The sequence below is a fragment of the Chiloscyllium plagiosum genome, chromosome 1 (assembly GCF_004010195.1).
Source record: "Chiloscyllium plagiosum isolate BGI_BamShark_2017 chromosome 1, ASM401019v2, whole genome shotgun sequence".
NCBI classification, from domain to species: domain Eukaryota; kingdom Metazoa; phylum Chordata; class Chondrichthyes; order Orectolobiformes; family Hemiscylliidae; genus Chiloscyllium; species Chiloscyllium plagiosum.
This window is the reverse complement of record NC_057710.1, coordinates 60,048,153-60,071,067: the sequence shown is the minus strand read 5'-3', so window position 1 is coordinate 60,071,067 and position 22,915 is coordinate 60,048,153. Positions and strand designations below refer to the sequence as shown.

At 42.3% G+C, this 22,915-nt stretch overlaps 1 protein-coding gene across 1 annotated transcript in view; it reads left to right on the top strand.

Moving 5' to 3' along the window:
• ube2r2 (ubiquitin-conjugating enzyme E2R 2) overlaps positions 1-22,915 on the top strand; it is a 159,251-nt gene that overhangs the window by 115,146 nt on the left and 21,190 nt on the right. Inside the window, exon 3 of the mRNA XM_043687701.1 lies at positions 1,600-1,697. Within this exon, the coding sequence (XP_043543636.1) occupies positions 1,600-1,697 (98 nt within the window). The remainder of the gene's footprint in view (positions 1-1,599; positions 1,698-22,915) is intronic.

Here is a 22,915-nt window from a genome sequence, read left to right as displayed (position 1 = left end):
TTGTGAGACATGATTTCCCATGCACAAAGCCATGTTGACTATCCCTAATCAGTCCTTGCCTTTCCAAATACATGTACATCCTGTCCCTCAGGATTTCCTCCAAGCATTGCTGCCTCTCAGTGCCAGAGACCCGGGTTCAATTCCCGTCTCGGGCAACTGTCTGTGTGGAGTTTGCACATTCTCTCCGTGTCTGCGTGGGTTTCCTCCGGGTGCTCCAGTTTCCTCCTACAGTCCAAAAATGTGCAGGTTAGGTGAATTGGCTATGCTAAATTGCCCGTAGTGTTAGGTGAAGGGGTGAACGTATGGGAATAGGTCTGGGTGGGTTCCCCTTCGGAGGGTCGGTGTGGACTTGTTGGGCCGAAGGGCCTGTTTCCACACCGTAAGTAATCTTAAAAAAAAAACTCACCCACCACTGAAGTCAGGCTCACTGGTCTATAGTTCCCTCGCTTGTCCTTACTACCCTTGGATGCTGGTTTCAATTTATTAACATGTAAATCCCAGAACTACTTTTAAGTCACAGCCCTGAGATAACTGAATGTTTTATCAGTACATAAAGAAAAAGTGACATCTCAGCTCAGACAATACATTAAAGGTGTGGAGTTTGTCTGTGTGTATCCCAACCTTGAGTCAGCTTGGTTCTGTTTCCAAAGTAGGAATTTGTAAAATTTCACATTGACTGACTACTTACAGATTGTGAGCTTTCTGAACAAAATAGAATGTATCTGCAAATGCAGATTTATCCCAGACTTGTATGTTCGTGAGAGGGAAAGCATGCATGTGTGCATATAATGACCAAAATAAGGCTCAAATTAGCATCCCCTTCTCCACCAACTGTTTCCCCTTACTCCCCCTTCAACCACACCCTGCCCCCCACCCCTTCCTAAGCATACATACCAACTTTTTCCCAGTTAAAATCAGTTCTAAAAAAGGGTCATTGGACCCAAAAGGTTAATTCTGCTTTCTTTCCACAAGTGCTGCCTACCTGCTGAGTTTTTCCATCAGTTTTTGTTTCTGATTTTCAGCATCCACAGTTCTTCTGTTTTTGTTTTGTGACAGCATTTCCCAAAGGGCATAATGTGGGGGCAAGGGGAGGAAATCAAAAATGAATTCAAAAAAGTGCCATTTTCCATGTAGTAGAAACAATGAATCAAACATTTCCTGTTAAATTTAAATACAGTATGTTCTGCTATAACAAGCATTTCTTCCAAGTGAACTGGCTAAAACCCAATTGAAGAATTTCAACTATTACTTGTAGAACGTGAACTTTCCTTACCTATATTGGCTATAATGTGATCCTGGTCCCATTAGTTTAAATGGTGCTGCTATTTCGCAATTTTCTTATCATACAGAAACACACGAGAACGAAAGTGTCATAAAATAATAAGATAAATACTAAGATGTGGGCGTCAAAATTAGGGAAATTATTATTAAGATATAGCCTTGTAATAGTAAGTGACAAAGCAGGTGTTCGCCTGAAGTGCAATTGTGAGCCACTGCTAATAGTAATGTTAACTGACAACCGTAGTAACTTGTAAAGTAATCAATCTATAACGTTACTCGAAGGATTTATTTGACCGACTTGGAGTCTTTTGCTTTTAGAATGGAGATGTTTGCATTTCGATCCTTCATCCTCCAGTAGATGATCCTCAGAGTGGTGAACTACCCTCTGAAAGGTGGAATCCAACTCAAAACGTCAGGTAGAGTATTCGCTATTGATTTTTAAAAAAGCAATTTATTAAGATTTGTTCTTCTGTAATTTGTATGGCCAATTTACAAGGTTTTCCTTTAACATAACCTAATTTAAGTCAAACTCTCTAAATACATTTTCTGGTTTGGTGGTGATTGCGATATATTTCTGAAGCAAGCCTTGCAACCCAGATATTATAATTTGCGGGATCCTATTCTGACTGAAGAGCTGCAGAAATAGGGAGCTTAAATTTTCTGTTGAAGCTAAAATACATTGTTACATAATTTGTGTAGTCTGGATTTTCCTGTGAGCAGCAAAAAGAACAGCTTTCACTCTTCACCTCGCATATAGTTACCTAGAGACTTTTTAAAGACTTATTCACAAATTTTAAATATAGGTCATTCTGCTACAGTGCAACAGTTATATTCCTCTGCAATCTCGCACTATAGAAATCACATTATGGAAAACCGCTGAAGAAGATCAGTAATAGAAATTTGTGATACCCGTTCTGCAGAAAGTTTGTGTTATCCAAACAACGCATTATAGCCAATTTGCTCTGGTGCAATGTGCATTATAGCAAAGCAACCTGTAATTACATTTTATTCACTGTTGGCAAAAGTGAGGACTGCAGATGCTGGAAACCAGAGTTTAGATTAGAGTGGTGATGAAAAAGCACAGCAGGTCAGGCAGCATCCGAGGCGCTGGAAAATCGACGTTTCGGGCAAAAGCCCTTCATCATTCCTGCTTCTCGGATGCTTCCTGACCTGCTGTGCCTTTCCAGCACCATTCTAATCTAAACTTTGATTCATTGTAGCCCACTCTATATGATCTTGCTGGCATCTATGAGAGGGTGAAGCAGTAGGGGCACATTCACAATTAGGAATTGTCATTGAGATTGCAATGATAAATTAAAATTACAATTAAGTGTATTGGATTAAAAAAAGATTGTATGCATGGAATTATGGAAAAGAATAAGGGAAATAAACTGAAAGAATTTAAGAAATCAAGCATTTTCTTTATATTTACTAATGGAATGTGGGCAAAGCTGGCTGCCCAATTTGTATTGCCAGTCCCTAGCTAGTCTCGAGAAGATGGTGGTGAGCTGCCTTCTTAAACTGCTGCAGTTCACATGCTGTAGAATGACCCACAATGCTGTAAGGGAGGCAATTTCAGGATATTGACTCAGTGACAATGAAGGAATGGTGATAGATTTGTTGGAGGTGCACGCATCCACATAAGTGGGAAGTATTACATCATACTGCTGATCTGCCTTGTTGATGGACAGGCTTTGGTAGTTAGTATTCCCAGTCACCACAGTATTCCTACCCTCTGACCTCTTATAGCCATTTTGAGTTCAGTTGAGTTTCTGGTCAATGGTAATACCAAGGATTATGATGGTAGGGAATTCAGTGATTGTAACACCATTTGAATGTTGAGGGGTACTGATTAGATTGTCTTACTGGAGATTGTCCTGATCTTGATGCATTTGGACAAATGCTGCAACTGTATGAGTCATTGCAAATGGTGCTGAGCGTTGTGCAGTCATCAGTAAACATCCCCACTTCTTAGCTTATGAAGAGAAGGTCATTGAAGCAGCTGAAGATGGTTGGGACTAGGAGAGTACTTTTGAGGAACTCTCATAGAGATATTCTGGAAGAGATAAGTGACTGACCTCCAACAACTGCAACCATCTTCCAATGTACCAGGTATGACCCCAACTAGCAGAGGGTTTGCCTCTGATGCCCATTGATTCCAGAATTTTTCAGGCTCCTTAATGCAGCCTTGACGTCAATGGCTGTTACACTCACCTAACTTCTGGTATTCAACTTTTTTTAAAATTTATTTATCCATGTTTAAACCAAGGCTGTAATGAGGTCAGGAGCTGAACAGCCCTGGCAGAACCTAAACTGGGCGTTACTGTACAGGTTATTGCTGAGCAGGTGCTGCTTGATAGCAGTGTTAATGTTACCTTGCATCACTTTACTGATTGAGAGCATGCTAATGGATGGTAATTGGCCAGGTTGGATTTGTTCTCCTTGTGTACAGAATATACCTGGATAGCTTCCCACTTCGTCAGGTAGATGCTAGTGTTGTAACTCTACAGGTCATTCTGCTATAATGCACAAACTGGCTATAACATGATTGATGAATTGTGGACATTGTTTGGATAACGTGAACTTTTTGCTGAATGGGTATAGCAATTTTCTATTTGCGGTCTTCTACAGTGTGACTTCCTTTAGCAGTTTTCCGTGACACAATTTTCAAAAGCATGAGGTTGTAGAGGAGCACAACTGTCGCGTTATAGCAGAACAACCTGTACTGGAACAGTTTGGCTCGGGGAGCGGCAAGTTCTGGAGCACAAATTTCAGTATGATTGCTGGAATGTTGTCAGGGGCCAAAGCCTTTGTCTTATCCAGTGCTTCCAACTGTTTTTTGATGTCATGTGGAGTAAATCTAATTGGCTGAAGAGTAGTATCTGTAATGCTGGGGTCCACTGAAGGAGGCAAGATGGACTATCCATGTGTTAGTTCTAGTTAACAGTTGCTTCAAATGCTCCAGCCTTACATTTTGCTATTATATTGGTCTCTTCCGTCATTGAAGATGGGGATATTCGTGAAGCCTTCTCTTCCAATGAGTTGCTTAATTGTCCATCACATTCATGACTGGATGTGACAGGATTCCAGAGCTTAGATATGATTTGTTGTGTGTGGGATCAGTTCTTATGCTCTTTGGCATGCAAGTAGTCTTGTTTGGTAGCTCCACCAGGTTGACACCTCATTTTCAGGTATGCCTGCTGTTGGCCCTGGCATGCCCTCCAGCACTCTCCATTGACCCAGAGTTAATCCCCTAGCTTGGTGGTAATGGTTGAGTGGAGAATATGCTAGGCCATGAGATTGCAGATTTTGCAGGAGTGCAGTTCTGCTGTAGATGGCCCACAGCATCTCATGGATGACCAGTCTCCAGTTGCTCGACCTGTTCAAATTGTGCTCCATTTATCATGGTGATAGTGCCACACAGCACAATGGAGGGTATTCTCAATGTGAAAGTGGGACTTTGCGTCCATAGGACAGTGTAGTGCTCACTCTTAGTGATACGGTCATGGACAGAAACATGTACAGCTGGCAGGTCGGTAAAGATTAAGTCAAGGTGTGGTTTTGTTTCCTTGTCGATTCCATCGCCACCTGCTGCACACCCAGTCTAACAGCTTTGTCTTTTAGGATCCTACAGCTCAATCAGTGTTGCTGCTAAGCTACTCAATCTCAGCAGGAGATTTCCTTATTTGTGTTTAACCTGAGGCCATGAGACTTCATGAAGTCCAGAGTAGATGCTGAGGACTCTGAGAGCAACTCCCTCCTGACTGTGTACCAGCTCTTCCAATTTTGACACTAACCTCCAGATGATCTTAAGGAGAACTTTGCAGGGTTGACAGGATTGTTTCTGCTATTGCCTTTTTTGGTGCCTCAATTGATACTGGGTGATCGTCTGTTGAGACGTTGTAGTGATTGATACAACTGATTGTCTTGTTAACCCCCATTTGAGCGCAGTTGAGAGTCAGTCATATTGCTGTGGCTCTGGTGTGGATGGCACATTTCCTTCCCTGAAGGACACTATTGAGCCAGATGATTTTTTTCTGAAAATTGACAATGATTTCATGGACATTATGTAGATTATTCACTCCAGATTTTTTAAAATTAAATTCAAATTTAATCATGTACCGTGGTGGGATTTGAACCCAGGTCCCTAGAACATCAGTTGTGTTTCTGGGTCAATAGTCCAGTAATAATAGCAGTAGACCATCACCTCCGCCTTCTGAGATGCTGAAGTCTAACACTTTGAAAATCACTTTTTCAGGGCAGCAGTGTTAATTCAATTGCAATTATGACCTTTTAAACCATTTAAAATTCAACTGCTCTGACCATAGGGAGAAGATGTAGAAGCAGAGTTAGGCCCATTCGAGTCTGTTTCATCATTCAGTGAGATTGTAGTTGATCTGATAATCCACAGCTCTACTTGCCTGCCTTATCCCCAATACCCCTTGATATCCTGACTGATCAAAAATCTCTCAGTCTTAAATGTACTGATCAACCCAGCCTCAACTGCCTTTTGTGGTCAAGAATTCGCAGTATTGACTACCCTCAAAAAACAAAGTCTCCTTATCTGTCTAATATGGGCAACCTCTTGGACAGAGTTGATGCCCTCTGGGCTAGACTCTCCCACAAGTGGAAACAACCTCTCCATATTGCACATTCTCCCCTTTTTCTATTTCGGTTTCCTCCAGGATGCTGCAGGTTCCTCCCAAGGTCCAGCGATGTGCAGGTTAGGTGGATTGGCCGTGCTAAGTTGCCCATAGTGTTCAGGGTTGTGCCACAGTATCAATTCTGGTTCAGAGAAAGGTGTTAGCAGGATTACCCATGCAAAGTGCAGGGTTACAAGGATGTGGTGGTTCTGGGTGAGATGTTCTTAATAGGGTGGGCGTGGACTCGATGGGCTGAATGGCCTGCTTCCACAATGTCGGGATTTTACGATTGTATATCTATCCTATCAAGCCAATTAAGAATCCTTCATGTGTCAATAAGGTGTCTCATTCTCCTAGATTCCAATGACTGCTGGCCCAACCTATTAAATGTCTCCTCACAACAGTCCCTTCATACCTGAATCAACCTATTAAACATTCACTAGACTATTTCCAATGCCAGTATCTCTCCCCTTCAGGAGACCTAGTCTGTTCACAGGATTCAAGGTGTGGTCTGACTAGTGCTTTGTATAGTTTTAATAAAATCTCTCTACTTTCATACTTGTTCTTTGAGAAATGAAGCCCAACAGTCCATTTGTTTCCCTGCTACCTGAACTTGGATGCTAGCTTTATATGTTTGCACATGGTTCCCCCAAATCCCTCCTTGCTGCAGCATTCTGCTGTCTTTCCTATTTAATATTCACCTCTTTCTGCAAAACTGTAATGTAATTTTTGAACATTATATTCTCTCTCTCAAGTTTTCCAACTCTCAACCTTTTTATAGACTCGGGTCATTCCTACTTCCCTTCCCACCTATTTTTGTATCATCTACAAAGTTGGAGAGAGTACATTCATTTGCCTCATCCAGATCGTTAACATGTAAAGAATTACAGCCACAGCACTGATCCTTGTGGCACTCGACTACTTGCAGATTGCCATCCTGCAAGTGCCCCCTTTATCCTAACTGTCTTCTGTTGCTTAGTCAATCCTCTGTGTAGGCTTTTTAAGCTGTCCCCAACATCATGGAGTCTTAAGAAAGAAATAGATAAATTTCTCATGAAAAATGGGATAAAGGGCGATGGAGACTGGCAGGAAGGTGAAGTTGAGACCAGAAGATCAGTCATGATCGTGTTAAATGGCAGAGTGGGCTCAAAAGGCTGAATTGCCTACTCCTGTTCAAATTCCTATGTTCCTATGTCCGTGCCATGTGGAACTTGCTGCCTCCATCAAATTATTTAACTGTCTACCCTTAATCAAAACTGGATGTGGAAGGATTGCAGAGCTTAAATCTGATTGGGTTGGTTGTGGGATTGCTTAGCCTTGTCTATCACTTGCTACTTATGCTGTTTGTATTGCAAATAGTGCTGTTTTGTACTTCACCAGGTCAACACCTCTTTTTAGGAATAACTGGTGCTCCTGATATCATGAGATCCTGCAATCTTCACTGAACCAGGATTGAAACCCTGGCTTGTTAGTAATGGTAGAGTAGCAGATACGCTAAGCAGTGAAGTAGCAGTTAGTGTTGGAGTACAGTACTGCTGCTGATGGCCTCGTAGATGCATAGTTTTGAGTTCCCAGACGTGTTCAAATTAGGAGGGACAATAACTCGCCCCTCTTGGGGTCACACCTAGTGCAAAAGAAGATGCTTGTTGGAGGTCAGTCATCTTGGCTGAAGATATCTCTGTAGGAATTTCTCCAGGCAGTGTTCTTGGCCCAAACATCTCAGCTGATTCATTGATCGATCTTCCATCCGCAGATTCTAATTGTAAATGTATGCTGATAATTGCATAAGTGTTACATATAGTCTAGTCCTGACTGTCACTAAAGTGCTGCTCATCTATCACTTTGGGTGGCTCAGTGGTTAGCACTGCTGCCTCACAGTGCCAGGGACTTGGGTTTGATTCCAACCTCAGGTGACTATCTGTGTGGAATTTGCACATTCTGCCTGTGTCTGCGTGGGTTTCCTCCGGGTGCTCTAGTTTCATCCCACGGTCCAAAGATGTGCAGGTTAGGTGAATTGGCCATGCTAAATTGTTCATAGTGCTCAGGGATGTGTGTGTGTTAGGTGCCTTAGGAGTAAATGTAGAGTAGTAGGATAGGGCAATGGGTCTGGCTGGGTTACCCTTCAGAGGGTTGGTATGGGCCGAATGGCCTGTTTCCACACTTAAGGATTCTCTTGAACACATATATCTCTGGCATCATTGTTCAGAATTAGGTCCAGCAATGCATTGCCCTTTTAATGGACCTTCTACATGTTGACATGAAAAGTTCTCTTGGATCAGAAATCGGCTAGCTGTAAGAAATTGGCCAGGTAATGGTTGATGAGAAATATTCATCCTGGAGTTCAGTTACTAGTGGGGTACTGCAAGGACCTGTTTTGGGTCCACTGTTTGTCATTTATATAAATGTCCTGGATGAGGGCATAGAAAGATGGGTTAGTAAATTTGTGGGTGACACTAACGTTTGGTAGAGTTGTGGATATGATGAAGGATGTTGTAGGTTACAGAGAGACATACATAAGCTGATAAGCTGCAAAGCCTGGCTGAGAAGTGGCAAATGGAGTTTAATGCGGAAATGTGTGAGATGATTCACTTTGGAAGGAGTAACGAATGGAGACTACTGGGCTATTGGTAAGATTCTTGGTAGTGTAGATGAACAGAGAGATCTTGGTGTCAGGTACATCCTTGAAAGTTGCTACCCAGGGTGTTAAGGCATACAGTGTGTTAGCTTTTATTGGTAGAGGGATTGAGTCTCGGAACCATGACATCATGTTGCAGCTGTACAAAACTCTGGTGTGGCCCATTTGGAGTATTGTGTACAGTTCTAGTCACCGCATTATAGAAAGGATGTGGAAGCTTAGGAAAGGGTTCAGAGGAGATTCACTATAATGTTGCCTGGTATGGAGGGAAGGTCTTACAAGGAAAGGCTGAGGGACTTGAGGCTGTTTTTGTTAGAGAGAAGAAGGTTGAGAGGTGACTTAATTGAGACATATAAGATAATCAGAGGGTTAGATAGGGTGGACAGTGAGAGCCTTTTTCCTTGGATGGCGATGGCTAGCATGAGGGCATAAGTTGAAATTGATGGGTGATAGACATTGGACAGATGTCAGAGGTAGTTTCTTTACTCAGAGTAGAAGCGGCGTGGAATGCTCTGCCTACAGCAGTAGTAGACTTGCCAACTTTAAGGGTATTTTAATGGTTATTGAATAGGCATATGGACGAGAATGGAATAGTGTAGGTTAGATGGGCTTCAGGGTGTTTCCACAGGTCGGCGTAACATCGAGGGCTGAAGGGCCTGTACAGCACTGTGGTGTTCTATGAATCAACTTCAAGAAATCTTCGCTTTCCAAACCATTTGCACTAACTATCGCAGATAATGTTGGAAAAGTTGAAATCCCCCTAATATAATTTACCCAGTTATTGTTTTTCCACACTTTCGTGAATTGTCTATATATCTGCTGTCCTGTTGCTTGCTGACTGTTTGAGAGTCTATGGTACATCACCAGCAGTATGACTGTCCTGTTTTAATAAAATCATAGAATTTCACAGTATGGGAAAGAGACCATTTGGCCCATCGAGTCTGCACCAACTGTCCAAATAGCACCCTGCCCACCCCAAATCCCTGTAACCCTGCCTTTACCATGGCCAATCCACCCAATTTGCACAACCCTAGACACTATGGGGTAATTTAGCATGGTCAATGCAACTATCCTGCACATCTTTTGGACTGTGGAAGGAAATGGAAGCACTTGGCAGAAACTCACCCAGACAGAGAATGTGACAACCCCACACAATCCTGGAGTTGAACTGGATCCCTTACACTGTGAGGCAGCTGCACTAAACACTGAACTACTGTTCTAACCGAGTTCTCCACTTAGAGTCATAGAGACGTACAGTGCGGAAACTGACGCTTCGGTCCAACTTGTCCATGCTGACCAGATATCCTAAATTAATCTAGAAACATTTGCGAGCATTTGACCCATATCATTCTAAACCCTTCTTATTCATATGTCCATCCAGGTGCCTTTTAAATGTTGCTATTGTACCAGTCTCCACCACTTCCTCTGGCAGCTCATTCCATACCTGCACCAGCCTCTGTGTGAAAAAGTTGCCCCTCAGGTCCCTTTTATTTCTCTTCCCTCTCACCTATCCCTATTAGTCTTGGACTCCCTTAGCCTGGCTATTCATGTCTCTCATGATTTTATAAACCTCTGTAAGGTCACCTCTCAGCCTCCAATGCTGCAGGGAAAATAGCCCCTGCCTATTCAGTCTATAGCCAACAGAGGCCAGTGTGCCAAATGAATTCTTCACTACCCTGTCTACCTGTGACTCCACCTTCAAGGAACTACAAACCTGCACCCTAATGTCTCTTTGTTTGGCAACACTCCCTATATGACCCTTTCGTTAAATGTAAATGTCCTGCCCTGATTTGCCTTACCAAAATGCAACACCTCGCATTTATCTAAATTAAGCACCGTCTGCCACCTTTTGGCCTATCTAATCAAGGTACCGTTGTATTCTGAGGTAACCATTTTCACTGTCCACTATGCCACCAATTTAGGTATCATCTGCAAAGTTGAAAATGTGTTGCTGGAAAAGCGCAGCAGGTCAGGCAGCATCCAAGGAACAGGAGAATCGATGTTTCGGGCATAAGCCCTTCTTCAGGAATGGGCTTATACCCGAAACGTCGATTCTCCTGTTCCTTGGATGCTGCCTGACCTGCTGTGCTTTTCCAGCAACACATTTTCAGCTCTGATCTCCAGCATCTGCAGCCCTCACTTTCTCCTCATCTGCAAAGTTATTAACCATTTCTTCTATGTTCACATCCAAGTTATTTATACAAATGACAAAAAGCAGTGGACCCAGCACCGATCCTTGTGGCACACCGCTGGCCACAGGCCTCCAGTCTGAAAACAACCGTTCACCATTACCCTCAGTCTCCCACCTTCAAGTCACTTTTGTATCCAATTGGCTAGCTCTCCCTGGATGCCATGTGATCTAACCTTTTTAACCAGTCTACCATGTGGAACCTTGTTGAATGCCTTACTGAAGTCCATGTAGACAATTTCCACCACTCTACTACCTTTGGTCATCTTTGTCACTTCAATAAAACGTAATCAAGTTCATGATTAAGACAGCCATCCCTAATCAGTCTTTATCTTTCCAAAAATATATGTAAATCCTTTCCCTCAGAATCCCCTCCAGTTACTTAGCCACCGTTGATATCAGGCTTAGTTGTTCCCTGGCCTTTCCTTAAATAAGGGTGCCATGTTAGCCACTCTCCAATCTTCTGGCACCAGTAGCTATTGATGATACAAGAATCTCAATAAGGGACCCATAAATCACTTCCCTAAATTCCCACAATGTTCTGGGATACACCTGATGAGGTCCCTTGGGCTTATCCACCTTTTATGCATTTTAAGTTGTCCAGCACCAGCACCTCTGTAATATGGACACTTTTCAAAATATCACTATTTATTTCTCCAAGTTCTGTAGTTTCCATCTCCTCCACAGTAAATACTGATGCGAGGTTGTGAGGTGACCTTAGTGAGGTTTATAAAATCGTGAGGGGCATAGATAAGGTGAATGAAAGGGGTCTTTTCCCTGGGGTGAGGATGTTCAAAACTAGAGGACATATTTTTAAGGTGAGAGGAAAAAGTTTGAAAAAGGCATGAGGAACAACTTTTCTTTTAACATGGTGATTCGTGTGTAGGATAAATTGTCAGAGAAAGTGGTGGATGCACATACAGGTATAACTTTTAAAAGACCTTTGGATAAGTTTATGAATAGGAAATTTTTGGAGAGTTATGGACCAACCCCAGGCAAGTGGGGCTAGTTTAGTTTGGGAACATGGTTGGCATAGACTAGTTGGACCAGGTCTATTTCCATGCTATGTGTATGACCAGCAAGGATGTAGATCTCATTCTGGTTCAGATGTAGACTGTCAAAATTTTCCTGAGAAAGTTTTGACAGTGATGCATGAATCTAAATCCCTCCTTCCTGCACCAAGTCTTGAGCCACACATTCATCTCCCCTTTTTTCTTATTTCTGTACTCATTCACCTGGAGTAATCCAGAGATTACAGCCTTTGAGGTCCTGTTCTTTAGTCTCCTTCCTAGCTTCCTAAATTCTTGCTGCATTACCTTCTCCCTTGTTCTACCTCTATTGTTGGTGCCAATGTGTACCATGACCACACTGTCTCGCGCCACGCACTCTCATAGTTTTCCCTCTTCAGATGGACTGCAGCTGATCGGTGGCATTTCTGACCCTGGCAGGGAACACACTCTCCTGGAGACTCTTATGTGGCTACAAAAACCTCTCTCTGTTCCCCTTACAGGTCAAAGAGTCACAGAGTCCTCCAGTGCAGAGACAGGCCCTTTGGCCCTAACTTGTCTGTGCCAACCAAAATGTCCGTCCATTTTAGCCCCATTTCCTGCATTTGGCCCATGTCCTTCAAATCCTTTCCTATCCATGTATTTGTCCAAATGCCTTGTAAATGTTGTTAATGTATCCACCTCAACCACTTCTGGCAGCTCATTCCATATGTGTACCACCCTCTGTGTTTAAAAAAAAAAGTTGCCCTTTTTATGTTTTTCCCTCTAACCTTAAACTGATCCCCTCTAGTCCTCGATTCCCCAACCCTGGGGAGGAAAAAAAGAGTGCGTTCACCCTATGCATGTCTCTCATGATCTTCTACACCTCTATAATATCCCCCGCTCAGTTTCCTATACTGTAAGGAAAAAAAAAAGTCCTAATTTGTCCAACCCCTCCCTATAATTCAGACCATTCAGTCCAGGCAGCATCCTTGCAAATTCCTTCTGCACTCTTTCCAGTTTAATAACATTCTTCCTAGAACAAGGTGACCAAAACTCCAAGTGCGGCCTCAGCAACGTCATGTATAACTGCAGCATAACTTCCCAACTTCTAAACTCAGTGCCCTGACTGATGAAGGCTAGTGTGTCAAAAGCCTTCTTCACTGTCCTGTCCACCTGTGACTCCACTTTCAGAAAACTATGAGCCTGAACTCCAAGGTCCCCCTCTTCTACTACACTCCTTAAGGCCATTTCATGCTCCATGAAACTCCTACCTTGATTTGACTTTCCAAAATGCAAGACTTCGCACTTAGCTGTATTAAATTCCATTTGCCATTTCTCTGCCCACTTTTTCAGCTGATCAAAGTCCTCCTGCAATTTCTGATAATCTTGCTCACTGTCCACAATACCGTCAGTTTTAGTGTCATCAGCAAACGTACTAATCATGCCTTGTACATTCTCATCCAAATCATTGATATAGAAAACAAATAGTAATGGGCCCAGCATAGACCTTTTGACGCACTCCACTAGTCACAGTCTTCTAGTCCAACAAGCATCCTTCCCTCTGCTTCCTACTGTCAAGCCAATTTTGTATCCAATTTGCCAGCTCGCCTTGGACTCCATGCCATCTAACCTTCCAGAGCAACCTCCTATGTGGGACCTTACTAACATCCATCTTGACTCTGTCTACCACCCTGCCCTCATCAACCTTCCTGGTCACTTGTTCAAAGAACTCGAACAAATTTTTCAGGCATGATCTCCCACTAACAAAGCCATGCTGACTACTCCTAATCACACCTGTCTTTCCAAATGCATTTATATCTTTATCTCAGAATCTCTTATCTAACTTACCCACCACAGATGTTTGGCTGACTGGTCTATAGTTCACAGACTTTTCTTAACAGCCTTCTTGAATTATGGCACAATATTTGCTGCCCTCCAGTCTTCCAGGACCTCACCTGTGGCTAACGATGATGCAAACTTATCAGCCAGGGCCTCTGCAATTTCTTTGCTAGCTTCTTGCAGTGTTCTTGTACATATCTGGTCAGGGCCAGGAGATTATCCACCTCCATACATTCTAATATATGCAACACCACCTCTACTGTGATATGGACAGTTCCCTAGATAGCACCACTAACTTTGCCAAGTTCCAAAGTCTTCATGTCTTTCTCCACTGTAACACAAAGGAGAAATACAGTGGAGAATGGTCTTTTGAGAGGTCCTATTCTCGCTCGTTATTCATTTTCCTTTAATATACTTAAAGTGCCTCTTTGGATTCACCCTAATCCCTCAGCCAAGGCTATTTAGTGCCCCCTTTTCACCCTCCTGATTTCCTCTTTCAGTAAACTCCTGTATTCCCTGGTTACCTCCAGGTACTCCCTTGATCCCAGCTGCCTGTACCTGAGCCACGCCTCCTCCTCTTTTCTGCTCAAAGCCTCAATATCTGTTGTCATCCAGGGTTCCCTATTCCTGCCAGCCTTTCCCTTCACCTCACAGGAACATATAGACCTTGAACTCTAGCTATCTTGTCAGACGTCCCTTTGCCTGCAAACAAACTACTTCAATCAACTCAGTGTCCTCACTATCAGTCCTCCTTTCTTCTTCCCCCTCCTGTACAGGAAGGCTGCTTGTAATGATGAAAGCTTGGGACTGTCTGCACTTGCTGAAGGTATGTGCACCCTCCTTAGCTTCCAAAATGCAAAACTGATTTGAGAGTGGGAACCCTGCTCCTTGACCGGCTGGTGGTCATCCATTCTGTTCTGTTCCTCTGGTTCCTTGAGCTGCAGTGTGACCACCTCCTGAAACATGCTTTCCATGCAATTCACATCCTCTCAATTGTTCCACAGTGACACCAGCTACTGCTTCAGCTTTGAAATCCAGAGCGCTCATTTCTGCAGTTGAGAACAATTTAGGGAACTGTTCTGAGGAAGGGTCACTCAACGAGAAACATTAACTCTGATTTATCTCCACTGATGCTGCCAGACTTGCTGAGCTTTTCCAGAAATTTGTTTTCATTTGATTCACAGCATCCCTCACTCTTATAGTTTTATTTAGTCCCAGTCAACTGCTGGTTGCACTATGATATTGCGTATAGTTTTATGTGCCTCATTATAGGAAGGATGTGAACACGTTGAAAAGATTGCGATTAGGTTTTCAAGAGTGGTTCAGGGATGTGGAACTTCATTTGTGAAGATAGATAGCGTGGGACTTCTCAGAGAGAAGGACGCTTCATGACGATTTGCTAGAAGTTTTCAAAACATGAGATAGAGAGAAGCTGCTCTTACTTGTAAAAGACTTGTGATTGAGAGAGTACAGAATTGGAGATTTGCAAATGTAACAAGCATGATAGGAGAAGAAACACTTGGGGTCTTGAATGTACTGAGTGGAATGGTGGCGGAAGCAGAGTCAATTCAGGTATTTAAGAGGATATTGCCTTATTATAAACATTGAAACAATGTGCAAGGGTGTAGGGAAAAGTCAGGTGAATATAGACCAAACAGACTGGGACTGCTATAGTGTTAAGGGCTTGGATATAGAAAGAAATCTGTGAAATGTGTTCAAGAAAACTTTCTCAATCCACATATAGATAGCCCTACTAGAGAAGAGGCAAAACTGGATCTTCTATTGGGAAATAAGACAGGGGAAGTTAATAAGAGATGTTAGTAAGAGCACTTTGGGTCCAGTGTCCATAATTCTATTAGTTTTAACATAGCTATGGAAAAGGATAGGCCTGGTCCACAAATTTATTGGGGCAAGGGCAATTTTGTTGGTATTAGATAGGAACTTTCAAAAGTCGTTTGGGGGAGGCTGTTTGCAGGTAAAGGAACATCTGGTATGTGGGAGGCTTTCAAAGCAAGATAACGAATTCTGGGATGGCATGTTCCTCTTAGTGTGAATGGCAAAGCTGGCTGCAGTAGGAAACACTGGAAGACTAAAGGTATTGAGGCTCTGGTTAAGAAAAAGGAGACCTGTAGCAGGTGTTGACAGTTGGGATCAAATGAATCTCTTCAGCTGAGGGGATATAGGAGTACAGTTAAGAGGGAAATTAGGGCATTAAATGGGACATGAGAACCTTATCTGCCAGAGCTATGGAGAATCCAAGGAGTATATTAAGGGCAAAAGAATAGTGAGAGAGAGAATAGGGTCCCTTAAAGATCAACAAGGCCATTTATATGTGGGACCACAGGAGAGCGGTGAGATCCTAAATGAAAATTTCACATCACTATTTACCGTAGAGAAAGATATGAAAGTTCGGGGAAAATAAATAGTGATATCTTGAAAAGAATCCACATTACAGAAGAGGAGGTGCTGGAGGTCTTAAAATGCATAAAGATGGGTAAATTCCCAGGACCTCTTCAAGTGTATCCAAATCTTTGTGTGAAGCTAGGAAAGAAATTGTGGGACCTCTAGCAGAGATCTTTATCGACAGCCATGGTGAGGTGTAGGAAGACTGGAGGGTGGCAAATATTGTGCCATTATTTAAGGAAGGCTTCAAGGAAAAGTCAGGGACCAACAGACTGGTGAGCCTCACGTAATTCATGGGTAGGTTGTTGGAGGGGATTGTAAGGGTCAGGATCTACATGCATTGGAAAGGCAAAGACTGATTAAGGATAATTAGCCTGGCTTTTTGCGTGAGAAATTGTCTCTCAAATTTGATTGAGTTTTTTTCAAGAGGTGACAAAGAAGACTGATGAAGGCAGAGCAGTAGACATTGTCTACATGGACTTCTGCAATACCTTCAACAAGGTTCCACATGGCAGACTGGTTAGTAAGGTTAGATCACATGAGATCCAGGGAGAGATCGCGAATTGGATATAAAGTTGACTTGATGGTGGTGAACAAAAGGTGGGTTGTTCAGACTGGAGGCCTGTGACTAGTGCTGTGTCCACTTTTTTTGATGTTAACGTCAGTCGTACAGCACGGAAACAGACCCTTCAGTCCAACTCGTCCATGCTGACCAGATATCCCATGGATGAGAGTAGATGAGACATGGGTAGTAAGTTTGCAGATTGCACCAAAATTGATGATAGAATGAACAGTGAAGAAGATTATCACAATGTACACAGGATCTTGATCAACTGGGTCAGTGGGCTGAGAAATGGCAGATGGAGTTGAATTCGGATATTTAATTTAGATAAATGTGAGGTGTTGCATTTTGGTAAGGCAGATCAGGGTCCGAGATAATGACAGAACCCTGGGGAGTGTTGTTAAACAGTGACCTAGGGATGCACATGCATAGTGCCTTGGAAGTGGTAATCACTAGTCGACAGGTTTGATAAAGGCTTTTGGCACAGTTTCCTTAATTGATCAAAATGTTGAGGACCAGAGTTGAGATGACCTGTTGCATCTTTACAAGACAGTGGTAAGACCACATTTGAAATACTGCAAACAACTGTGGTCGCCCTGTTATAGGAAAGATGTTATTAAACTGGAAAGGGAGCAGCAAAGATTTTACAAGAATGTTACTGACTGGAAGGTTTGAGTTATAAGGAGAGGCTGAATAGGCTGGGAATTCATTCCTTGGAATGGGGGAGACTTTATAAAGATTGATAAAATCATGGCTGGCATAGATAGATTGAATTGCCAAGGTCTTTACTCCAGGCTAGGGAGTCCAAAACTCAAGGGGATAGGTTTAAGGTAAGAGGGAAAAGATTTAAAAGGGGCCTGAGAAGCAACTTTTTCAACCAGGATGGTACTGCCTCAGGAAGTGGTAGCGGTGAGTACAGTTGCAACACTTAAAAAACGTTTGGACAAGTCCATGGAAAGGAAAGGTTTGGAGGGATATGGACCAAACTTAGCCAACTGGGACCACTTCAATTTGGAAACTGGTCGGCTTGGATGAATTGGATCAAAGAGCCTGTTTCTGTGCTGTATGATTGTGACTCTTAAGACTGATACTAAGTCAAATTGCTCACTGGGGAGCTGGTGTGGTCATAATTGACTCGTGTCCTGCGATTCATGGTTGGTCAAGAATCTATCCAAATCTGCCTTAAAAGTTTTCCATGAGCTTGCCTGCACTGCTTTCTGGGGACAAGAGAGTTCCTAACACTCAACCTTCTGAAAAATATTTTTCCCTCCTATCGATCTTATGTCCGTTATTTTTAAACTATATGCCCCCCTCCCCCGCCACCCAACCCACAACATCAGTTGAGTCAACCATCTCTGAATTCCTCCTAACATCTTTTAATCCTTCCTTAAATAAGGAGAACGTCTATACACAGTATTCCAGATGTGGGTTCACCATTGCATTTTACAATTGTAACAAAATATCCCGATTCTTATGTTCTGTTTTGCTTGCACTAAACAACAAATATTCTAATTGCCTTCCCAATCAATTGCTAAACCTGTATAATAAGTTAGTGATTTATCAGTACACTGTATGCATCTGATTTATTTGTTTTTTATGTACAAATTAATATCATTTTGCAACTTGGGATTTTTGCACAGTGCCAGTTAGGGTGAGCTAGTTTACTGAAAGGTTTGAAAATATAACCAGGTAAGACAATATGTCTGGAACAATAACCTCAACCAGTCTGTGTCAGAACAGAACCCTCTGGAGTGTTAATGGAAGATTATTTGTACTGTGCTGATTTATGACAGAAGTATAGCTTTGAAAGCTTTTGGTCAGGGATAATCAAGGATTGATTTTAGCAGAGCAAAGTCTTTGGGCAGTTTAGAAGAGATCTGACTGGAGGTAGAAGCAAATATAGATTCTCTCCTTAAAAAGTATAGAACATTTGAGGGAAAGAGTTACCTCAGGAAAATTTTAGTATCTGCAGCTGCTAGACCAATCATACACTCAAGATTGGCTGTCTGCAGGTTATTGAGAAGCTGAGAAAGTCTGTGCTAAGTATTCAGTTTTGTTAGTATTCATGTCGGAAGATTGGTAAGAATTGAGAAGTATCACCTATGTCAAACTTAAAAGATTTAATGCTAAAGGTTAGTTTCTCTGTATTTGAATAGTTGGAGTCATTTAGCTTGGCTGGATGGCTGATTTGCAATGCAGAGTGATGCCAACCAGCTAAGGTTATCATTGAAGGACTCTTCTCCTCAACCTTTCTCCTTGCCTGAGATGTGGTGACCGCGATCAGTCTTTAATGAGAGAGCAATCTTGTAGTCTGGTCAAGCTATGGGGGCTTTTAAGTGGTAGTGTTAGGGAATAGGTTGACACTAAAGTTCATGTACATGAAATAGGATGAGGGGACTTTGCTCTTTCTCACCTCTCTTTATAGCTCATACCCTCTAATCCTGATAAATCTCTTCTGCATCCTCTCCAAAATCTCTAGACTAATGCTGTTCAGGGTCCTGACATTAACTGTGTACTTTCCTTAACATTTGATCTTCCAAAGTTTAGCACCCTACACTTAAATGGATTAAACTCCATCTGCCATTTCTCTGCCCACATCTGTATCTGATCTATATCCCACTGCATGCTTTGATGACCTTTTACACCATCCACAAGTCCACTAATCTTTATATTATCTGCAAACTTACTAACCCACCCATCTACTTTTTCATTCAAGTCATTTAGCAGAGGTCCCAGTATAGATCCCTGCGACGCCTCTAGTCACGCACCTCCAGCCAAAAAAAACACCCTTCCACCAATACCCTCTGTCTTTTATGGGCAAGCCAATTCTGAATCCAAGCAGCCAAGTCACACTGTATTCCATGCATCTTAATTTTCTGTTGAGCCTACCATAACGGATCTTGTTGAAAACCTTACTAAACTCCATGTACACAACATCCACTACTGTACCGTCATCAATCACCTTCATCACCTCGTAGAAAGTTCAATCAAGCTAGTTTTTTTTTTCAGAAATTGACAGAATACTGAGAGGCTTAGATAGAGTGCAAGTGGAGAAGATGTGTCCACTCCAAGGAGAGAATGGAAGCCAAGGGCACAGCCTCAGAGTGAAGGGACCATCCTTTAGGAACTGGAATAAGGAGAAATTTCTTCAGCCAGAGGATGGTGAACCTGTGGAACTCATTGCCACAGAAGGCTGCAGAAGTCATTGAGTATATTTAAGAGATAGGTAGGTTCTTGATTAGTAAGTTACATTTGCATTCCCCTTATATTTAAATTGTTCCCCATGGTTATGGACTCCCTAACAGGGAAAACATCTTACGTGCAATCTACCATGTCTATCCTTTGTGTACTTGATAAGTTTCAATGAGAACTCCTCTTTCTCTTCGAAATTCTAGAGAATGCAGGCCCAGTGGGTGCAATCTCTCAATAGTATGGTCCCACCATTCCAGGTAACAGTCTGGTGAACCTTCATTCCACTCCATCTACTACAATGATACCTTTCTTAGGATAGAGACCAAAACTGCAAAAAATACACCGGGTGTGGTCAAACCAAGCTCCTATACAACTGAAGCAAACGTTCACTACTCCTTGGCTCAAATCCTCTTGCAGTTGAGGCTTAACATTCCATTAACTTTACTGACAGCTAGCTGCACATACACAATAGCCTTCAATGAATTGGACACTGTTAGTGTCCTTGATTTTTCGGTTTTTTTTGTACTTTTTATCAATTTTGGTTTAGATCTATGAACTGAAAGTTGTGAGCTAAAGATTGTGTGTAACAGCTTGTGTTAAAAAGAAAACGGACCAAAGAAGCTTATGTTTCTTGGTGATGCCAGGTCTGGAAGTTACCTGTAGGTTGGTTCCTGATCAAAAAGTAATGCAGATGGTTCGTTACAGAGGAAGAGCATAATGCTTAAACACATAGCAGAAGTTCTTTATTAAAGAAGTCAGTACCTGGGATTTGGTGCTGGCCTGTTGGAAAAGATCTGATGCTCAAGCAGATGGCTGATAGTTAATGGTAAGTGGGAGTCCATGGAGGAGTTGCCAGAGTGGTCAGAGTTTCAATTGGGTTTTGGACTGTTTTCTGTGAAAAGGATTCCAGCTGTTGAGCCTGCAGCAAGAAGATTTATGGACTCCCTCTCTCACCACCCTTATCTCAGAGTTCAGAGAATAGAAAACTAAGTTATAAGTGTTATTGCCTTTATCTGAGAACTGAAAAGGTGACCCTGACCAGGATCTTCAGAAAATCATCTGTCTGTAGAACAATACATCATGAAAACTATTAAGTAATCTGACCAGTTTTGTTATTTTATTTATCCCTTAACTGTGTTTGCTGACTGTCTGGTCTCCTGCGTGATTGGAGCTGAAAACAAAGGTTTTTGGATTTAAAACTTAAACCAATTAGATAACTTGTTTAGTTTTGCTGTACTTAAGTTATTTTAGTGTGAATAAATTGCTGAGCCTTTTGTTTAAACTACAAACCAGTGGTGAGGATTAATTATTTGCAGAGTCTGGGATTGCTTATTCAAAAAGACTGCTTAGGAACCATTGGGGTCAGTTTTAAGGGTGTCCTATCTTGTTCTCCTCTCCCCTTATGAAGGGGAGAAAGTAATTGATTTGATTTGATTCATTATTGGCACATGTACCTAAGTACAATGAAAAGTTTTGTTTTGTAAGTAGTAGAGACAGATCACAGCAAGGACAGACCGATCATAGGATGCTTTGAGCGAGGCATACAAGACAAGACTATGGCTGTACAGGAGGTGCACAAAGCAAGATCAACATTAGTTTGAAATTAGAGAGGTCCATTCAGCAGTCGAACAGCAGGGAGGAAGCTGTTGGTGAACCTGTTTGTGCATGTGTTCAAGCTTGTGTAACTTCTACCTGATGTAAGAGATTAGAAGAGTGTGTGTCATGGGTGGGAGGTGTCTTTGGCAGACTTTCCGCAGCAACGAGAAGTATAAATGGAGTCCACGGATGCGAGATTGGCTTCTGTGATGGTCTGGGCTGTGCACATAACTTTCTGTAGTTTCTTACAGTCCTAGGCAGAGTAGTTGCTGTGCCATGCAGTTTTGCACCCTAATAGAATGCTTTCTTTGGTGCATCAATAAACATTGGTCAGGGTCCTTATGGACATGCCGAATTTCCTAAGCCACCTGAGGAAGAAGGAGCATTGTTGTGCCTCTTGACCATCACATCTATGTGGGAAGCCCAGGACAGATTGTTGGTTATTGTCATTGCTAGGAACTTGATGCTCTCGAACCTCTCCACCTCAGCTTCATTGATGTAGATAGGGGCATGTCGTCCTCCTCTCCCTGAAGTGAATGATCAATTGTTTTGTTTTGTTGACATTGAGAGGGAGATTGTTATCATTACACCATGTTCTATGATACCAAGCGTTCTACCTCCTTCCTATATTCTGCCTCATCATTATATGATATCCAGCCTACAATGGTGGTGATGTCAGCAGAATTGTAGATGGCGTTCATACGGAATTTGGCTGTGCAGTCATGGGTGTACAGGGAGTACAGTAGAGGGCTAAGAACACATTCTTGGAGGCCACCACTGATGAAGTAACTGAAAACGGTTGACCTAGGACATTAACCTGAGAAGTTCTGTAGTAAAATCAAGATGCTGAAATGATTGATCTCTGGCAACCACATCCATCTTCCTTTTACCAAATATAAACCTGGACTATGGGAGTTTTCCCCGATTTCTATTTATTTCAGGTTTGCTGCAGTTCCTTAATCCCATACTGTTTAATGTCAAGGTTAGTCATTCTTGAAATTCAATCCTTTTGTCTGCTTTTAGACCAAAACTTTTGGTCAAGAGTGTCAGTAACCAATCTTCTTAATAGCACCACCAGTAATACCCCTCTCATTTTGCTGATGGTTAAGAGTTGATAGATGTGGTGGAAGTTGACTCAGTTTAATTTGTCTTACCAAACGTATTAACACCCATCTGTGATATTAATCATCAAATCTATTGCAATGCAATTTGGTGTCTCAAGCCTGCTAGTGCTAACTTTAGTTGTCCAAGTTGTTAGTTGTCCAAACTCTTGCCTTTGAAGTTGGATTTGAACTCTCAACCTCTGACCTGGTGACCTGAACGCACAACCATGGCTATTTAGTTAGGTTCTTTTCCTGAGGTTTCACAGACATGAGGCAGTTTGCTCACACCAATTCTGCAACTAGTTAAAGATCATTAAAGTCTGTACATGCTACGTGACCCCTTTGACACTCTTCGTAGGTGTGCGAAGTCGAGTCAGAGGCCCAGAACAAAGGAAACGCATGCCATTTATACAGCTCAGTTGGTAATGCCCTTTGCACCACCCCTCCCAAAATCCCCACACCCACCCCCCACACACCCACCCCC